We start from the raw sequence: 21,196 nt of genomic DNA, 5'->3' as shown, positions 1-21,196 counted from the left end.
AGCTTCAAGGTCCGGTGATAGACTCTCTATCTTTTTTTTTTTTAGCGGGCAGGAGAGAGATATTCTGAGCCATAGAAAGCCTTGAATGAGGGAGATTGGACCCAGAGAAAGTGAAGTGACTTGTCCATGGTCCCATTTAGTTAATAGTGGAGCTGGGACCACAGTATGTATCAGGCTGGCCATGGAGGTAGAGGGCATGGGTTCCAAGCCCCCCTTGGACCCTGACCACCAATGTCACTTCAGTTGAATTATTTCACCTCCCTACGCCTCCCTTCTGTACAATATAGAAGTTGGACTAGATGGCCTTGAAGTCCCTTCCAGCCTAATTCCATGAACTTCTCCTGTAGAGGCCAAATATTGCATATGCTGGCACACACTGACATGGTGTGAGTGGTGTTTGTGTAGCTTTATTCATTTTATTAATAAAGGGAGTGTTCAGTTCTGTAGGCTAGAGGGTAATTACCTAGAGAGGACTGCAATGCCAGAAACAGGACATTAATAAGAATTCTATTTGGTCAAGAAGAATTTCTAGAACGTAAAGTTCTCTGAGCACTCAAAGAAGCCCCTGAAGAGGAAACAGAATAAAACCAAACAAATCTCTGGAGCAAGACCATTTGAGGTCACTTGCACTCAGCATTGGAGATTGTGCTGGGCACATTTTGTCCCTTCTGAGATTCAGGGTTTTCATCTGAGAAGTGCTCCCTGCAGAAGGGATGAGAATTCTTAGGAGAGTCCAAACTTGCTGGGACGTAACTGGCTCCCGAGTGAGGCTCATGGGCAACCGCCAGCCCTAGGAGACCTGAAATGGCCAAGTTCAAGTTGTTCCCTGTCTTGGTGCACTCATGACAGGGCAACCTGGAGGCCAACAGAGGAGCTCTGGAGTGAGCTTACGGCCCCCAGCCAAGGGAACATTGCCCCAGCCCTTCTTTAATCTTCTTGCCCCCAGTAAAGCTTAAGGAAAAAGTCCTTAGCTTCCAATCCCGCCCCCTATGAGCACCTGAAAGTCTCACAAGGCTTTTGGTCGTGTTCAACAGCTCTTTTAGCGCTGAGTGTTTTTATTCTAATTTTTAAAATTTAGTACCTTTTTTTGCGACGTATGTGCTGTTTCTTAATGAGAATATTGGATTTACAAGGACTTCCTATTTACCCCTGCCTTGGTCAGCCCTTATCTGGTATGTTGTATTCATTTCTGGACTCCATACTTTAGCAAGAACATCAGCTAACTAAGGAGCGTCTAGAGGAAGGTGACGGTGGGGTGGGGGATGGTCATGTCATGGCAGGGCTGTAAAGGAACTGGCCTGGGCATGTTTAACTTAGACAAGGGAGGCCTTGGGCACCCATCTTCATGTATGGCACTTGTATGGAAAAAGCTCAAGGGAGTGCAGATCTTTAGCTGGAAGGGACCTCTACTTCAATCTCTAAATTCACAATTAAGGAAATTGACGCAGACTGAAGTGATTTACCCATGATCTCACAGCTACTAAGTGTCTGAGGTAAGATTTGAACCTAGGTCTCCTCACTCCAGGTCCAGCATTCTGTGCATTATGACATACCACTCAGGTTAGACATGTTCTCTTTGGTCCCAAGAGGAAAGGCTGAAAGTCACAAAGAGGCATCTTTAGGGTCAGGGTCAAGAGAAACGTTTAATGATGAAAGGTCTCCCAAAGTGGAATAGACTGGTCACAGTAGAAGGTAGTGAGCTTCTCCTCTCAAAGGAGAGTGGACGTGAGATGGCCTCTGGGATGGAGGTGGGGATTCCCTGTCTCTCAGTCCCTGATGATACTCAGTAATAGTGTTTTCGGTATTATTAGATAGAAAAAAGGATTTTCAGCATTAATTAAATCCTATTGCTAAGCATAAAATGGAAAGGATTCTGGGGCCAAGAGTTAGGATCTAGGGTTGAGAGCTCAGACGGACAGGAGAGGACAAGCAAGAGGAAGAAGCTGGTAGGGGATCACTGGGCTTGTGGCTGGGAGTCCTGGGCACCTTCTTGGCAGTTACATTTACTAAATGTTAGCATACCTCCCAGTCACAGAGCACTGTGCTAGACACTGGGGGAATGTGTCAAGCTTAGACGATGATGATGATGAGCATGGTAGTTGGGTGGAGGAGAAGGCTGGTGATGTTGACAGTCATATTGATGAGATGATAGTGGCAGTGGTGATGTCCACAAATCCATCCATGATTCCTACTCTTGGAGTTTCCAGTCCAGGTGGTGGACCCAACACAAACACAGGCAGATCCAAATATACACAGATATACAAAATAGCATTCAGTAAGTACGCTGGAGATGTTCAAAGTGCTGGGTGCATTCCAAAAACAGCTCATTAGTGACTGGGGGAAATCAGAGAAAGCTTTGTGGAGAAGGTGGCACAGACACAGGGAGAGAGATTGAAGATCCATAAGAGAGGGGGAGGATATAGCCAGAGCAGGCCCTAGAGGAGGAGGGAGGACAGGAGAACAGAACTTGGGGGACTCTAAGAGCCTGAGGAGAAAGGAAGGTGTTCCTTTCAGCTGATCAGTGTAAGATCTGGGATCAGAAGCTCTCACTGAGGGGTATAACATCCAGAGTGAGGGGGATGATCAGCCCTACTACCACTTGCCAGACCATAGCTGGAGTGTTGTATCCACTCTGGGCATTGCATTTTGGGAAGGACATTGGAAAAGGGAAGTATGAATGGAGCAGAAGCATTGAAGATGCTGAAGTGTTACAGACTGTGCTATGTGAATATCAGTTGTGAAACAGAGAAATATTTAGTGTAAAGTGAAAATCAAGGCAGGAATAAGGAGAGTTGGTGTGTGGAAGAAGAATTAGCTTTGTTCTACTTGGCCCCAGAGGAAAGAAGGAGAAGCAAGGGGTGAGGGGAAGGGGAGTGGCAATTGTAGAGAAGTAGACTTAGGTTTGAATGTAAGAAAAACTTTTACTGCTTAGAAGTATCTCAAAGTGGAATGAGCTGCCCCAAGAAGTAATGAGTTCCCCCTCCCTGGAGATAGGCAAACAGAGGCTGGAAGGCCATTGGCCACGTAGACCACAGAAAAGATTCCTGTCCTGGCAGAGTTTGGACTAGCTGACCTTGGAGGTCTCCTCCAGCCCTGAGATTCTGTGATTCTTCGGCTGTTGCTGAGGGGAGTAAGCTTGCCAAGCTGGAGCGATGCTCCATTTGTTCAGAGAAGTCTTTGGTCCAGTTTCTGGGATCATACACAATTGTTTTAGATGAGTTGTTGAATTTGGGGATGGGGAAAGCCCACAAAGAGCTCTGGGTAAGTGGCAAGTGCCAGAAAGGAAGGCCCTTTCCTCAGGTTTGGCTCAGAACATTTAGGGAAAGCTCCTCAAAGCCCAGGGCATGCAGTCTTTGGGCTCCAGAAGGTCCTGATGGTTCAGAGCAAAGGATCAGGCCTTGGCTTGTTCAGTAGTAGCACACACCCAGATGGGTCTGCTGGGTCCTTTGGGAACTTGTTCACCTTGCTCTGTGGAAGTCATCCAGCCCAGCACCAGCTGTTTGCATGCATTCAAAATATCTCCCGTTTTGGCCTCTGGAAGGGAGGGAAGGATGGAGAGTGAGTGAGGCCATATGACTCAAAATACACTTAGACAACCTTTTTCTCCCTGCTTCTCTTAATGAATCCTTTGCTGTCCACATTTCTCTTCCATGTGTTTTCTTCTTTTTGGTTCAGTAGTCTGCTTTTGGGTATAGTTGGTACTGTGCTAAGCCCTCTGAGGTTAGGGTCAGGGAATCATGAGAAACTGCCCTGAAGATAGATGTTTGCCTGGTGATGGGAACTGGGACTAATCTATGGGATGGGTGGACAGTGATGTTGGAGCTGCCTGGACTACCTCCCTCCCAACACAATGGTTGATGGGGGAACTGAGGCCAAGACTGAGAGAGGTTAATGAAAGTGGTTTGGGGGATGGTGTGCCTTGAGGGACAGATTGAGTGAACATGTCCAATGATGGGAAGGAAAGATTTTCCAGCTTTCTAAAGAAAGAATTTCTGTAAGGTCCTTTGGCATACATTCCTATCGTCCCCTTGACCCTAAGGCTGAAGAGTATTGACCCATTGTCCAGAAAAGCAAGCCCGAAGACATATTTTGCAAGCTGCCCTCGCTTTCAGAGGGTAGCTGACAATGCCACCGTGTGTGTGTGTGTGTGTGTGTGTGTGTGTGTGAGTGTGTGAGAGAGAGAGAGACGGAGAGACAGCGAGACAGAGAGACAGAGAGGCAGAGAGAAAGCATTTGGAGAGGCAGTACTTCCAAGTACAAGTTCAGTCATTTAGAAAACTTTAGCAAGAATATTACTGGGGGCAGGGAGCAAAGCAACTGTGTCATGGTGGCAAAGTGGTGGTGAACTTGAACCCCTAATCCAGAGCTGGACAGAACCTCAGAGGCCACGGAATGCAACACCCTCATTTCGCACATAGAGAAACTGTGGCCCAGGAAGGGTGAAGTGACTTGGGCCTACGGGTTTATTAGAATTGTAAAGGCCTCGGAGACCACCGAATCTAACCTTGTTATTTTATGGTTGAAGAAACAACTGAAGCCAAAGGAGGTTAAGGGATTTGCCTAGGGTCACACAGTGGGTCAAAGAGGCAGTATTTGAACCCAGGTTCTTTGACTCCAAAACCAGAGTTTGTTTTACTTTATCATATGTGCATATATCATACATATATCATATCACATATCATATTATCATGTTTGTATAATATGTAGAGAGATAATTTACCCATCTTCTGACCTTCTGACTCATTCTTTCACTCCCACTGACCCTCTTCATTAAACTCATGAAACTAATCATGGATATTTATTAAATACCTCCTATATGCACTTCCTACAGACGCTATGGTAGGTAACTGGGATATGGAAATCAAAACAAAACAGACCCTGCCTTCAAGGAACTTATTTTCTATCAGGGGAAATAATGTGGGCCTACCTGAGTAAATGCAGCATTTATACCAACTAAAGGTCATTTGCTAGGGAAAGGGAAACACTAGCAGCTGGGGACGTCAGAAAAAATCCCATGTAGGAGTTAGCACTTGAGTTGATCTTTGAAGGAATCTAGGGTTTCCAGAAGACAGAGGTGAGGAGGTCATGCATTCCAGGCATGGAGGACAGAGAGTAATTCTCCTTGGCAGAAGAGCAGAGAGCATGAGATTGTAGAATGTTGGAGAGGGACTTGAATTTCAGAAAAAGGCCTTTGAAATCTATTCTGGAGCATTTTGCTTGACTGTAGTACATGTATAATCCATATCAAATTGCCTTCCCAAGGAGGGGGAGAGGAAAGGGGGAGAGAATTTAGAACATAATTTAAAAAAAAAAAAAAACTTTGAAATTTGTTTTTACATGTAATCGAGGGAAAAATTTTTTATTTTTTTTTAAACTGTTTTAAAGAAATTTATTCTGGAGGCAAAAAGAAACATTTCAAATTTTTTGGGCAGAAGAGTGACATCATCAGCTTGTCTTCATTAAAAGTTAATTCTGCCAGAATACAAAGAGTTGGGTACCAGTTCTAGATATGTCACATTGTACCACACGCTCTGGACAACTTCCCTACTATTTCCAGGTTTAAGGGTTAGCCTATGAAACTAAAAGCATAGCTCAAGAGCCCCCTCCAGTGAGCTTCTCTTTAACAGTTACTCAGTTGACACAGCTTTCACCTGTAGCATTTATTAAAGCGGCAGAGGAAGAAAAGTAGCTGCAAAACATTCTCCCATAAACCCAGGGCACCGTCTCCCACAAATATACACAATATCCTTGTGAAGAATGATAGTGAAAGATACATGTGGCCAAGAGAACTCCTCACAGCCCCTTCTCTTACTCTTCTCCTGGGCGCCTCCCACAGTTAGCCTCTTGATGACCAGGGCTAGTTCCCCCTTGAGTCTGCAGTGGGCTCTCTTCTAGGCTGCCAGAGGTCACATTACTCAAAACTTACTCTTTCCATTAAGTTACTAAAGAGTGTATACATCTTTCTTCCCTCCTGGAAGCTGTCCACTGTGCCTCAAACTTGTTCAGATTTACTACTAAATAGAGTGTCTCACACTGGGTGAATAGTTCAGCTGCTGCTACACATTATGACCAATAGCAACTGCCTAACTCTTGAACTGTTTAGCTGTCCTTTAAGAACCAACCTGGGGCCATTGTCAGTATTTTGCCCAGTCAAGGACTCCCCAATCAAGGGACTTTTTCTGCATTTCCTATGGAAATAAGGGGAAGCTAGGTGGTCCCATAATTCTTAGACCTGGAGTTGGGAAGACTGCAAATCTGGCCTCAGATCCTCACTGGCTGTGTGACCCTGGGCAAGTCACTTCACCCTGTATGCCTTATTTTCTTCATCTGTAAAATGAGCTGGAGAAGGAAATGGCAAACCACTGCAGTATCTCTTCCAAGAAATTCCATATGGGTCACAAAGAGTTGAATACAACTAAAAACAATTGAACAGCAACGAAAGGGAATGAAGGGCATTAAGCGGTCTTTACCCTTAACCTGATACCTTCTTATCTGCCCTTTACTTTCTGTAACTGCACTGATCTTCATGGAAATGGACGGAAGAGATGGGAAGCAATTGACCAAAGATCAACTACCCCCTACGGTATTTACAGGGAAATCTACCATTCATTGATTCCTCAAAAAACATGACACCCATCAAATGATTTTTCTTTAAGGCATAGCTCCCACTCTCCCTTCCCAGTGAAGCCTACCTCAACTCTTTCAGCTGTTAATGCCTCATCTCCTTTCCATTTAACCTGGAAATGTACTTATTTGTGCCCATGTTGTGTCCCCTAGAAGTGTAGACACTTCCCAACGTCAAGGGCTGCTTCATTTTTGGTCATTTTATCCTCACAGCTCCTGGTTCATAGCAGGCTATATATATATATATATATATATATATATATATATATATATATATATATATATATATATATATATATATATATATATACATATATATATGTATATATGTGTGTGTGTGTGTGTGTGTGTGTGTATTAGGTTTTTATTGATTTCTTTTTTAAAAACATCACCATAGTTTCCTCTTAATATCCTTCCCCCTACCACTCTAAAAGAGCCATCCCATATAAAAAAGTGAGAGGGGGAAAAATCAGCGCAACTGATCAATATATTTAAAAAGTCTGAAAATATGAGCAATGTGCAATGTTTGTGGACTTCTTACCTCCTGGGTGGGAGTGTCTTTTCTTTTTTTTTTTTGGTAATTTTGTAACATTTTGATTTGTGTGTGTGTGTGTGTGTGGTTGGTGATTCCATTTACAATTTTGTGTAGATTAGACATTGCATAGACACATTGTTTTCTTGGCCCTGCTTGCTACATCTACATCAGTTCGTGTAGATCTGTTCAGATTTTTCCATATTCACTGCATTCATCATTTCTTTTTTTTTCTTCTTCTTTTTTTTTATTTAACTTTTAGCATTCATTTTCACAAAATTTTGGGTTCCAAATTTTCTCCCCTTTTGTCCCCTCCCCCCACCCCAAAACACCAAGCGTTCTAATTGCCCCTGTCTGCCAATCTGCCCTCTCTTCTATCATCCCTCTCTGTCCTTGTCTCCATTCTATACCCCTTTACCTGTATTTTTTATTTCCTAGTGGCAAGAACAGTACTCGACAGTTGTTCCTAAAACTTTGAGTTCCAACTTCTCTTCCTCCCTCCCTCCCCACCCCTTCCCTTTGGAAGGCAAGCAATTCAATATAGGCCAAATCTGTGTAGTTTTGCAAATGACTTCCATAATAGTAGTGTTGTGTAAGAACTAATTATATTTCCCTCCATCCTATCCTGTCCCCCATTACTTCTGTTCTCTCTTTTGATTCTGTCCCTCCCCATGAATGTTGACCTCAAATTGCTCCCTCCTCCCCATGCTCTCCCTTCCATCATCCCCCCCACACTGCTTATCCCCTTATCCCCCACTTTCCTGTATTGTAAGAAAGGTTTTCATACCAAAATGAGTGTGCATTTTATTCCTTCCTTTAGTGGAATGTGATGAGAGTAAACTTCATGTTTTTCTCTCACCTCCCCTCTTTATCCCTCCACTAATAAGTCTTTTGCTTGCCTCTTTTATGAGAGATAATTTGCCCCATTCCATTTCTCCCTTTCTCCTCCCAATATATTTCTCTCTCACTGCTTGATTTCATTTTTTTAAGATATGATCCCATCCTATTCAATTCACTCTGTGGACTCTGTCTCTATGTGTGTGTGCGTGTGCATGTGCATGTGTGTGTGTGTAATCCCATCCAGTACCCAGATACTGAAATAGTTTCAAGAGTTACAAATATTGTCTTTCCATGTAGGAATGTAAACAGTTCAACTTTAGTAAGTCCCTTATGACTTCTCTTTGCTATTTACTTTTTCATGCTTCTCTTCATTCTTGTGTTTGAAAGTCAAATTTTCTTTTCAGCTCTGGTCTTTACATCAAGAATGCTTCAAAGTCCTCTATTTCATTGAAAGACCAATTTTTCCCCTGAAGTATTATACTCAGTTTTGCTGGGTAGGTCATTCTTGGTTTTAGTCCTAGTTCCTTTGACTTCTGGAATATCCTATTCCACACCCTTCGATCCCTTAATGTGGAAGCTGCTAGATCTTGTGTTATCCTGATTGTATTTCCACAATACTTGAATTGTTTCTTTCTAGCTGCTTGCAATATTTTCTCCTTGACCTGGGAACTCTGGGATTTGGCCACAATGTTCTTAGGAGTTTCTCTTTTTGGATCTCTTTCAGGCGGTGATCTGTGGATTCCTTGAATACTTATTTTGCCCTCTGGTTCTAGAATCTCAGGGCAGTTTTCCTTGATAATTTCATGAAAGATGATGTCTAGGCTCTTTTTTTGATCATGGCTTTCAGGTAGGCCCATAATTTTTAAATTGTCTCTCCTGGATCTATTTTCCAGGTCAGTTGTTTTTCCAATGAGATATTTCACATTATCTTCCATTTTTTCATTCTTTTGGTTTTGTTTTGTGATTTCTTGGTTTCTCATAAAGTCATTGGCCTCCATCTGTTCCATTCTAATTTTGAAAGAAGTATTTTCTTCAGTGAGCTTTTGAATCTCCTTTTCCATTTGGCTAATTCTGCTTTTGAAAGCATTCTTCTCCTCATTGGCTTTTTGAACCTCTTTTGCCAATTGAGTTAGCCTATTTTTCAAGGTGTTATTTTCTTCAGCATTTTTTTGGGTCTCCTTTAGCAGGGTGTTTATTTGTTTTTCATGCTTTGCTTGCATGTCACCCAATTCTCTTCCCAGTTTTTTCTTCACCTCTCTAACTTGATTTTCAAAATCCTTTTTGAGCTCTTCCATGGCCTGAGCCCATTGAGTAGGCTGGGATACAGAAGCCTTGACTTCTGCGTCTGTCCCTGATGGTAAGCATTCTTTTTCCTCATCAGAAAGGAAGGGAGGAAATGCCTGTTCACCAAGAAAGTAACCTTCTATAGTCTTATTTTTTTTCCCTTTTCTGGGCATTTTCCCAGCCAGTGACTTGACTTCTGAGTGTCCTCTCCACCCCCACCTTGCCTCCAGATCCACCCAGCCAGCACTTGGGGTCTGAGATTCAAATACTGCTTCCCAGCCTCAGGGCTTTGGGCGGGGGCAGGGCTGCTGTTCAGTGTGAGATTAAGTTTAGGTGCTCAGGTCAGGGCAGGGCTGCCTCATGGGCTCAGTTCCCTCAGGGGGTTTATGCAGAGACCTTCAACAATGGATCCAGGCTCCTGCCTGCTTGGGGAGCCCTGGTCTGCTCCCGCCTCCACTGCTGCCTCCCGAGGGGGCCTGAGTTATGTGGGCACCCCACTCCCCTCTTGACCCGCCAAAGAGACCCTCTCACCGACCCTTGTCACCTGTGGGTGGAGGGACCCGCACGGCTGCTGGAGATTCCATCCCTGAAGCATGCTCAGATCTGCTCCTTTCGGCGCTGCGCCGCCGAGGCAGGGTTGGGCTCTGCTCTGGATCCAGGGCGCGAGGAACCTTTTGCGAGAGGTTTTCAGGCTCTCTGGAGCAGAAATCTCGTCCGCTCCGTTCTGTGGCTTCTGCTGCTCCAGAATTCGCCAGTGACTCCTTTTTTTACAGATATTTTATGGGCAGTGGGTTCGGAGGTAGCGTATGTGCGTCTTTCTACTCCGCCATCTTGGCTCCGCCCCTCCCCCCCATCATTTCTTACAGCACAAGAATTATGCCATTGGCTTAGCCATTTCTCAGTTGTTGGGCATCTACTTTGTTTCCAATTCTTTGCTAACACAAAAAATACTGCTGTAATATTTTGGTGTATATGAAGACTTCATTCTTACCAATGGCTTCCTTCATGTGCCAGCCTAGTCATGGAGTCTCTGAATCAAAGGGTATAGACACAAGTTAGTTTATTTGCATGATTCCAAATTGCTCTCTGAAAGGGTTGTCAGATTCATTCGTAATTCCACCAACCATGCACTAGTGTGCCTATCTTCCCGTTGCTCTTCCAACCTTAGCTCCCATTTTTTTTTTCCTGTTTGCTAATTTGCTGGGTAGGAGACAAAAATTCATGGTTGTTTTGATTTCTACTTCTCTTCAGTATTAGCGATTTGGAGCATTCTTTTCACGTGCTTATTACTGGTTTGTAATTCTTTTGAGAACTGTTTATTCATATGCTTTAACCATTTTCTATGGGTAGAATATGGGTAGAATAGCTATCCAGTAGACTCTTTTTGTGTTTGTTGAATTGAATTGGGCCTTCCTCCAACCCCGCCCCTTTGATAAAACAGGCCAGAGTCCATCCAACCTTGCCAGCCTTCTCCAGGAAATTGTGTTCTTTGTGGTTTCCTTTTCCTATAAGTCCCAGTCCAGGAACCTGAATGATCCTTTGAGCTCAATTCAATTAAATGTAATTCCACAAACACTGATCAAATGAATTCTGTGTCTAGAGCATTGTGCTAGGTGCTAGAGGGATGCAAATGGAACCCCATTGTTAGAGATTCTCCAGGTCCAGAGAATCTGGGAACACTCTTTGGAACTTTGCCCCTTCTTGGCTTATAGTCCCCTCCTAGGAAACCATCCGGTATCCACTATCCTGAGACTTGCTTAAAAGTCCAATGTGTGGATTTCAAGGGAAAAGCTTCTTTAAAAGGATTATAAGACTGAGACCCCCTTGCTTAAGGGTCCATTAAATATGTAAATCTTTCAGGCCATTTGGAGTCCTGAGTTTGAGGTCTTCTGTGGTGAATCCCCCCACCTCCAAGTCCTGTCTTGCCTTGTTCCTGCTGCTTAAAAAGAAGAGATTTAATGGCCTTTCTATTTGTTTTTTTAACCTCCCTGGCTTTCCTCGTGGCTCTTTAACCTGGGCATTCAGTCTACCAGGTTCTCAGGCCTAGAATCTCCTAGAATTCCTAGAATTCTCTATTCTTTCCATCCCATTCCCATATAAACGGATTTTCTCCCAGTAACCCCTGTTCTCTGGCTCTCCCTTCTCATTTCTAATCCCCCTCCCCACCCATAGCCCCATGGCCATGCAGACCTTCAGGCAAAAGCAGCATTCATTTAAAAGCAGGAAAAGGGTTGCAGTGCCATTTAGGCCCTGCAAAGTTTAGAGAAAACATGGTCCTCTACTTCATGAAATGTATTGTCTGGTGGGCCAAAATTTATGTCAGCTCCTTGAGAGCAAGGTGAAAAGCAATGTCAGACCGGCCTCTGCTGGGTCATGCATGTTTATTATGCCTAGAAGCAAGCCTGGCCTAGCAAGGAGCAGCCACCTGCCTGCCTCCGTTAGAGACCTTGCCTTCCACAGGCCCTCCAGCAGTATTCCCTTGTCAGTTGAAGGCAGAATCACCTCTCTTAGGCCAGAGAGTTCCAATTATGTTTTAGAATTCCAAACAGACCAACTTATTGCCTATCAGTTCTCCTAAGAGCCTTCTTCTGAGAAAAAGGGAGGGGAGGGGAAATGCAAGACCTATCCAAGATTGGAGAGGTCTTAATCAGCAGGGTCTCCCTCATGGACAGCTAAGCTTCTTAACCTACTGTGTCTCCCTTGAGGATAACTCAGCAATCAGATTGCCCAGTAAGCTTTTTTCAAATTTAAAATAAATTATTTTTTGTTATTTTGTACTTGACTAACATCATCAAACATGAATACTACCATAAAAAGAATTATACATGAAACCAAGATTTCGAATACATTTAACTTACATTTTTAAATTCAACATTTCAGTGGTATCTTGCCTGTTTGTATCTCCTTTAGAATCTTCTGTACTTTAAAAAAATTCTATAGTGACTCTTCTTCCATGATCTCTTTCTTCCAAGCATATCTCTCCCTCACCAATTAAAAAAAAAATCTCATTTATGACAAATAAATCTAGTTGGCCAAAACAAATCCAAATATCAGCCAAGTACCTCATTCTCCACTTCACAGACTGTTGGTGGGTAATGCACATTGTCCTAGGACCAAGTGATTACTCATTGTTCTGATCAGAATTTTTAAGTCTTTTATGGTTGTTTCTCATAACATTGTTGTAGTAGTGTATGAACTGTTCTCCTAATTCTCCTCACTTTGCTCTGTATCAGTTTACTTTTTCTTTCCAGGTTTCTCTGAATACATGTTTTCATTTCTCATCTCACAATGATATTCCACTAAATGCACAGACTAGTTTATTCAACCATTCCTCAGTTGATAGAAACTCATTTAGTTCCTAATTCTTTGCTATAATACAAGGTGCTGCTGTAACCCTAGACTTATGTGCCTTGGTCTCCTTGAATAATTCAGCAATCATTTTGCCTTCCTAACCAGCTGGGTCTCCCTCTGGGATAACTCAGCAATCAGCTTGTCTGCTAAGCTCCTTATCATAGCATCCAATTTCCCATGTCCAGGGCAGCTTGTTAACTGTTGGCTGACTCTGTCTTCTTGCCCTCCTGAGCCTGTTTTCTGGGTCTTTCTGCTTCTTTAGATCACAATGTTTTAGGTTGGTTTCTCTTCCCAGAATGGATCTAAACTGCCTCAGTCTTTCTCTCTGGGTCCCTGACCATCCCTGATTACCTTGCATTTTCTGGGCTCCTGGAGGCCAGGAATGGTGTCTTATTTTTCTGCATGTAACATAGTTTCTGCTTTGCAGATGGTTCATTGTACTATAAAATCAGGGAAATCAGAGCTGGTTCTTGCTTAAGAGATACTTATAGACCTCCTTTTACAGATGAAGAAACTGAGGCCCAAGGAGAGATTAAGAGACATGGTTCAGGGTCACACAGGAGAAAATTAGATGTCAGGACTGAACCCTGGGTCCTCTGACTCCAATCTCAGGCTCTTTTTTCTGAGTATGTTCTATTTGGTTGTTTCTTAGAATTAGGCACATTTGTTATTTGAAATATGCAGACAATATTTAACATTCTCATGATGTTCTTTGTCTCCTATTTGGGGAAAAAATCATGTTGGTTTTTCTCTAAACAAAGCTCAAATGGAGTGTGGGTGGAAAATTCTCTCTCTGGGATGATCCACTTATCATATGACCACAGACAGGAAACTTAGTTTTAAGATGTTTTACATGGATAGATGACTAGAATAATATCTTGTTTTATTGTAGATGTTTGAAATGCACATAATTAAGATGGGTGGTGAGTTGTATTGCGGGAAGACATTCAAGCAGAAGAGACAAAGCCATTTGCGTATCTAAGCATTTGAAGCAGAGTACCCAGAAATCCATGTAAGATTTATTCACAAACTGCCAGGATGGGGTTCCAGAGAGAAAAATCAGTGTGACAGAGCAGCATGGAAAAGGATACAAAGGATAATGCCAGGTTTCAGCTTTAAATCTCACTATAGTTAGATGAGAAGTTCCATTTGGGGTGGGGAAGGGGTCACAATTGGCTAAGTATTTATTAATTTCATCAATATTTCTACTGTATCCTCTGGAATCACAGCCATATCCCATGTTAATGGAGGGAGGAAATATGTATCATAAAATATCCTGGGTTCAAACGAAAATATGGACATTATAGGACATCTGGCGTCTCTGTATCCACTCCTCCCCCTCTCTGATTTTGGAGCGTGGCCAAGATGGTCGCCTGCCTGTGTGACCCAGGGAGAAGACAGCTGCTGTTCCCCTTCCTCTTTCCTCTTAACTCTGTTGAAGAATGGTCAGAAGTTAAGAGTACCTCGAAGGACCAAGCAGCACCAAATGACATATCTGAGAGATAGTAGGATGGAAAGGTTTATTTCATAGTAAAAAAAAAAAAAAGATATTGGTTTGTAATTGTTTGTATTTTTTAAAAACACATATTGGCACAGATAGGAGAAATTGTCATGAAATGATTTAAAGTCATTTTAAAGTTCAGTTAATTCAGTTGACATGCCTGATCCTTCTGTTAAGTCTTTATTGGCTCATAGGATTCCTTGAGCTGGAAAGGACCTCAGAGACCATCTAGTCCAAATTCTGCATTTTACAGGTGAGGAAACTGAGGCTCAGAAAGGTTAACTGACTGGACCATGTCACACAGGCAATAAGTGTGAGAAATGGAATGTGAACCCCTCTCTTCTGACTTGAGTTGGCGGTCTTTCTTTTATAAAATTTTCTGACATACCCAACACCAAATAAAATGAACCTTTCTATATATAGTATAGAAGAGAAAGAGATGATTGGGACACCATGTATCTCTGTTTGTTGAGCTTACTTTCCCATATAACTATGTAATGAATTCCATGTATCATTTCTATTGCCAGCCTTCAAACAAGAACAAATGCTTCAAGTTTAATTTGCCTCATTTTACAGAAGAGGGCGCAGGGACCTGAGAGCAAAGGGGCTCAGGATCACCAGACTTAGAGGCATAAGGGCCCTTAAAGATGACCTAATCCAACCCCTCTCATTTTACAGATGAGAAGACTGAGGCCAAAGAAGCATATATGCCCCTAGTGATCATGCAGTGATTAAGTGTCAGGACCAGGATTTGAACCCAGCTCTTTTGCCTCCAAATCCAATGCATGACCTTGACAATTCTTGTGCCAAATCTAGCTAGGGAGAAAAGAGTTCTCCTAGCCCAGAGTGAGTACACAGCCTCCATACAGCAAAAACAAAGGTCTTGTTGACTTGAGATGCAATAAGAGGGGCCTAGTGTCCAGAAAGAACAAGGAAAGTGTTCGTTCCACTCTTGGCTTCAGTTCCACTCAGAACTGAGGATCCATAATTTAGGAAGGACATTGGTAGATGGAGGGTGTCCAGAGGACAGCAGACAGGGTAGGGAAGGGAAGCCTCAGGGAGGGCAGGACAAGTACTCTCAAGCACTGGAAGGGCCTTCCATGGAAGAGAGAATCCACTGGTTTGGTTTGGCTACTAAGGAAAACAGAGGGTGGTGAGTAGTGGGGAAACTTCAAAGAGGCACCTTTAGGCTGAGATGGGTCCTCTTGTGATCTCCAGGGTTACTCCTCCCTGGAGATCTAACAGCAAATCCAGAGGACCATGTGTCCAGTGTGTGCTTTCAGGGATTCCTGCTGTAATATGGATTGAACAAGGTGGCCTCTGAGGTCTCACTGTGCCTGGGAAGGGGGAGCTGGCCAGGGTGCTGAAGTTTTCTCCTGCTTCACTCCACTTCAAGGACATGTAGGTGTGGGGACAAACATAAGTAGAAATTGGAGCTTTTTCACCACCATCACCACCCTCCACAGATGTGAAAGTCAGCACCTGTCATATTTGACTGCAGAGCTGGGAGTCACTTTTTTCCTGATGCCTCTCAGGGGGCCAGAGCATGAGGGAAGCCAATTTAAATATAGCAGCCTTCAGCTTCTCCCCTGGCTCAGCACTGGGAGGCCTTAGCAAAACTTCATAGCTGTTTTCATGCCCCTCACCTCCTGCCTACTTCCAGTCTGACTCTTTGATGGTGGTCCCCCCATTCAATATGGCAAGTGGGGTGCAATGGAGAGAAGACTGGATATGGAGTTAGGGACCTGGATTGGAATACCACACTTGCCACTTGCTGCCAAGTTCTGTGGGACTCAGACTAAAGGATTCCTGAGGGGGTCCTCCTTAGCTCCACACCTATGATCCCATGAACTCTTATATTCCTTGTTTGTTGTTCTGCCTAGGTCCTGAAGCCCTTTCTTGCGACGGGACTGTGCTCACCCAGTTCTCTGAACATCCTCCCCAGTTCTTATGCACACCCATGGCACAATGAGCAGCCCTCAGGAGCAGCTGAGCTGGTCTTCCTCACCCACCTTGACCTTGAGTGAGAACAGAGCCTTTGGTGGATTTCATGAGGAGGGCACATCCCCTAGGAGCCACCCTTCTCCCAAGCTCTTTGAGGATGTGGGAGAGAAGGCAGTGCTTCGAGCTGAGCTCACAGAGGGCTTGAGCAGCCCCATTGCCACAACTGCACTGACCAGTGTCAGCGAGGACTCCAGGGACCAGTTTGAGAACAGCGTTTTGCAGCTCAGGGAACAAGAGGAATTGGAGCCGGCCACTTCTCAGGGTAATGGTCATGCAGGCGACGGAGAGAACACCAGCGGCACAGAGGACGTTAAGATCCAATTCAGCCGATCAGGCAGTGGCAGTGGTGGCTTCCTTGAAGGACTTTTTGGCTGCCTGAGACCTGTGTGGAACATCATAGGAAAGGCCTACTCCACCGACTATAAGCTCCAGCAGCAAGGTACGTGCAGGGATGGGGGGGGGATCCTTCTTCCTTCCTTCCCATTGGGATCACAGAACTAGTACTAGAAGAGCCCTCGGAGGCCAGCCCTCTTCTTGTACAGAGAGGGAAACTGAGGCCCTGAAGAGGGGTATTATATTTTTAGAGCTGGGCAGTGCCTCTGTCGAGTCCAACCTCACATTTTAAAAATGAACCAGGCCTTAGCTTTCCTAAGGTCACACGGCAGCTAACGGGCAGAACAAGGATTTCATCCCTGGGGGCCACTGAGTTCAAACTCATCCCTTGTGCTGCTGCTACTGCCATGAACTTCTGGAGGTAATATCACCTTTGGTCTTTTGGCAAGCTAAAGAACTGAGGGCGTATGAGTGGGGTGTACTTTGGGTTCCGTCATTCTATGTAACCTGGAACAGGTGACTGGAACTCTCTATCCTCTTCTGTAAAGTATCAATGGCTCCGAGATCCCCTTCAGCCAGAGATCTGTGATCCCATATTCCTGTGAATGACTGAGTTAACACATTTACCTCTTTGTAGGGACAAGCCTACCTCCCAGATTTTCTGGGGCAGCGTTGAGTCTAAGATAAGAAGGTTTATTTTTAAGACACTATCCTTTGTCAGAAAACATGCCAACTTTTGGTTCAGCAAATATGTTCACTTTGCCTATTGCACCAAGTGGATATCTCTAAGATATCTTGGGCTCCACAAAAAAACTATAAAATAGTCATAAAATGCTTTAGCAACTATCTTCATAAGGCTGTCTCTTAAAAGTCACAACCTTCAGTGTCTCTTCAAGCTCTAAAGATCTATGATTTGACTATTGACTCACCTTTCAACTGAGAGATAGACTTGTCTATTCAGTTCAACAAGGATTTATTAAGTCCCTGCTAAGTGCCTGCCTAGGTGCTGGGTGCTGGGCATATGAGACAAAAATAAAGCAGTCCCTGTTCTCAAGGGGCTAATATTTCTACTGGAGGTATGCAACATGTGCGCAAATAAATAGATGTTTTGATTGATTGATAGATAGATAGATGGATGGATGGATGGATGGATGGATAAGTAAATAGATATGTAAATGCTGATAGATATGTATATATAGATATATTTTGTTGTCATTGCCGCAGAGCTGTGATTTTGTCAGTACAGGAGACTCATACGATCATAGATCCAGAGTTGGAAGGGACCTCAGAGGCTTTTGAATTCAATTCCCTTATTTTACAGATGAGAAAACTGAGGCTCATAGAGGTCACATGGCAATGAGTACTGAGTAAAACTTGAACCCTGGTCTTATCGACTTCCAGACTCCAGCCAACAAGTCCTGCTGCTTCCCATAGTTCCCTTTTTTTTTTCAACCTGGACCCAAGATTTAATGGGTCAGAGAGCTCAGTACAAAGGAATTTCAGGAAGGAGAGAATATAGGCATGAAATCAAGTCCACACCCTCTGGTTCCAAATGCCAGGTTCTCTTGACTCCACCAGGGCTTCGGAATCTTGTCTGTGAGTGTTCTGGACCCCTTGAGCAGCATCCAGTGAAGCCTCAAGGTGCCCCTACCTCTCGCCCCCCGCCACCTTCTTAGAATTGTATTTTTAGATAAATAAAGAAAATGTGCAGTTTCAGTGAGAGGTCAGTGAAAATCAGGATAGAATTTTTTCCCATCCAAGTTCTCAGGCTCCCTGCAGTCTCTCTGTAGGTTCACAATACTGGGCCTACTCCCTGGAGCCTTTCCCTGCTGGCCTTCCAGGTGCCCCCTGCCCCTCCACATCTTCTTGGGTCTCCCTGGGACCCTCCACCTGGCAGGAGGGCAGCTTGCAGCGTGGAATTCTGAAGAGATTTCCCTGTCAGGGCCCTTCCCCATCCCTGCTTCTCTCCAAATTGGGAGGACCTAGGTTTTAAACAATTCCTTCTCCTCTTCTCATCCTACATAAACACAGTCTTTTCAGTCATTTTTGAGTCACTCAGTGTTTGCTTCATCAAGTTAGACTATTTGGCTTATAAAGTTTTCACTGGAGCTACCAGAACCTAGAATGCTCTCTGATAGCCCTGGCATCTCCCCACAGATTCTCACCTGTGCCTGCCCATCTCCTGTCCGTATCTTCCTCAGTGTTTCCCAGAAGGACAGGGGCATCCACTGACAGTGAGAAGGAAGGCTTCCTTCCTTTCTCTTGGTCCATAAGAATAATTGGAGAGAACTCAGCCTTTCACTTGGTGAGCCTTCCTCTTATCAAAGACCCAGGAATCCCCTTTCATTTTTTAATCAGGCATTTCCTTCCTTCCCATAGCTTGTCCTGTAGAATTCCTTGTTTATAATGGGTGGCAGCCTACCCTACCCATGCCTCCATGTTCCTCTCAATTGCCTGGTGATAATAATGACAACATTTATATAGCACCTACTGTGTGCCAGGCATTGTACTGAACACTTTATTAACTTGCTTAATTAGTCCTTACAACAACCCTGCAAAATTGTTGCCGTGATCATCCCCACTCTACAGTGGAGGAAACCAAGGTTAAGTGACTTCCCCAGGATCTCGTAGGTAGCAAGTGTTTGGGGCTGGATTTCAACTCCCATCCTCCTGCCTCCAGGCTCTGGTGCTTTATCCACTATGAGCCACAGCCATAGCAAGACATAAAGACCATCTAACTCAAGCCCCTTACAAGTCTTAAATTATAGGGAGGTGGGACCTGCATCAGCAGAGAGAGGTCTCTCACATGGAAACTACCCAAACCAAAGACATTCTAGATCCTATCCCTAACCCCTGGCCAGTTACTAACCTAAATTTAGAAACCCTCAACAAAAACAAATATTAAGATGCACAAACAGGGGAACTGAAAGTGCAGTTCTATTCTTGAAGATTTCTTTAAAAAAGAAAAAGTACAGGTGTCTCCAGTAAATAAATGGTTAATGAATAGAAACAGGCAGTTTTCAAAGGAAGAAATGCAAACTATGAACAATCATGTAGAAGACTGCTCCAAGTCTCTTGTGATAAGCAAAATCAGATCAGAACAACTCGAAGGTTTCCCCTCATACCCATCAGATGCACCAAGGTGACAAAAGACCAAACTGGAGTGTGCTGTAGGGACTGACAGAAGACAAGCACTTCAATGAACTGTTCATGGGAATCAGTGCTCTAGAAAAAGTAAATGTACTTGAATAGTCACTGAATTGCTCCTACCCTTGAACCCAATGATGCTTCTACTGGTCTCACAACCCAAGAAGTTCAAAGACACATGGAAAGATCCCCTGTAGGGATCTTGTGGATCACAAGTCTAAAGTCAGAGGGGATCCCTGTGGTTGGCCAGCTAGTGCAACCTCCTCGTTTCATAAATGAGGAAATTAGGGCCAAGGGGTTACCTGCTGGGCCCGAGTTCACCCAGATTGTGAGCACTGAGGTCTTGCTTTTTGAGAATCACCTGAAGGAAATGGGGAGCTTTAACCTGGAGCACAGGACATACCAGCAGTGTCCAGTTTAAATAGAAACAGAGTCCACCAAGCTTTACCCAAGGATCTGTGGGGGACACATTTTTTCTTGGTTTTAAAATGTATTATCATCTATGCTTTATTGTATTTTTGTTCATTTTGTTAGATATCTCCCAGTTGCATTTGAATCTGGTTTGGGAGTGTTGTCGGCTACATTCCCCCACCCCACCCTCACCCCCAATGCATATTTGGCACCATGGGAGTATATGAGTCTTCAAGTGTTTGAAGGCCTAATGCATAGAAGAAACATTAGCTTTGCTCTGCCTTGTCCCTGAGAAAAAGGTGGAGAGAGGCCACTTAGGCTCAAAAAACTTTCTCAGCAATTAGTGCTGTCCGCATTGAAATGTTGAATGGTCATCATTATAATGTAGTGATTATATAAAATATCATCATATAAAATATAAAGTAGATGTTACTCTTTTCACGTGTGTGGCCTTATCCAAGTGGAAGTCTCAGTAAAATGAGGCCATTGGATGAGTTTTAATTCAATAAGATTGTAAAAATGGAAATGTTTTATTTTGACAGTCATCACCCCTTCCCCCCCAAAAAACAGTGTCTTCCCTTAAAAAAAAGTCAGCAAAATCGCCTCCTTGAGTGATTCCACCTGGCATGCCTGTCACTCTCCATTATTATCCTTTATACTTTGTTAACAGAAAGGAAGGACTTGGGCTTTCTCTTAGCATTTGGAACTAAAATTGGCCCTTGTGTTGAGCATCGGTTTTATGGCTGTTAGACCCATTTCCCTTTACCTTATTGCAGTTTGTACACTGTCATTTTGGTTCTGCTTTCTCCACATTTGCATCATCAATGGATGCAAGTCTTCCCACTTGGCTGAATTATTCATGTTCATCATTCCATATAGCGAAGGAGCATCCCATTTCCTAATCAGTGGATGCAATTTGTTTTCAGGTTTTGGCTCTGAAAAATAGTGCTGACATCTAATTAATTATATATGTGCGTATGACATGTGTGTGGATACATGTATACATACACACATGTTTGTGTGCCTGCATTGTAGATACAGATGTACATGTATATATACACACACATATATATACATATATAAACAGACAGGTACGCATGCGCGCGCACACACACACACACACACACACACATACATACTATCACCCTTTCCTTCTGACACTGATTTCC

At 43.6% G+C, this 21,196-nt stretch overlaps 1 protein-coding gene across 7 annotated transcripts in view; it reads left to right on the top strand.

Annotated features, from left to right (window-relative positions):
* The window catches only part of MAP3K13 (mitogen-activated protein kinase kinase kinase 13), a 182,883-nt gene that overhangs the window by 139,319 nt on the left and 22,368 nt on the right, over positions 1–21,196 (top strand). For all 7 annotated transcript variants that reach the window (XR_011973978.1, XR_011973976.1, XR_011973975.1 and 4 more), the window contains one exon: positions 16,016–16,575. Coding sequence is in view for 1 of the 7 variants with exons in the window: in XM_072640413.1 (XP_072496514.1) it covers positions 16,083–16,575 (493 nt within the window). In the remaining 6 variants the exon portion in view is untranslated. The remainder of the gene's footprint in view (positions 1–16,015; positions 16,576–21,196) is intronic.

The sequence above is a fragment of the Notamacropus eugenii genome, chromosome 2, assembly GCF_028372415.1.
Source record: "Notamacropus eugenii isolate mMacEug1 chromosome 2, mMacEug1.pri_v2, whole genome shotgun sequence".
Classification (NCBI taxonomy): Eukaryota; Metazoa; Chordata; class Mammalia; order Diprotodontia; family Macropodidae; genus Notamacropus; species Notamacropus eugenii.
This window is presented reverse-complemented; position numbering and strand designations above follow the sequence as displayed.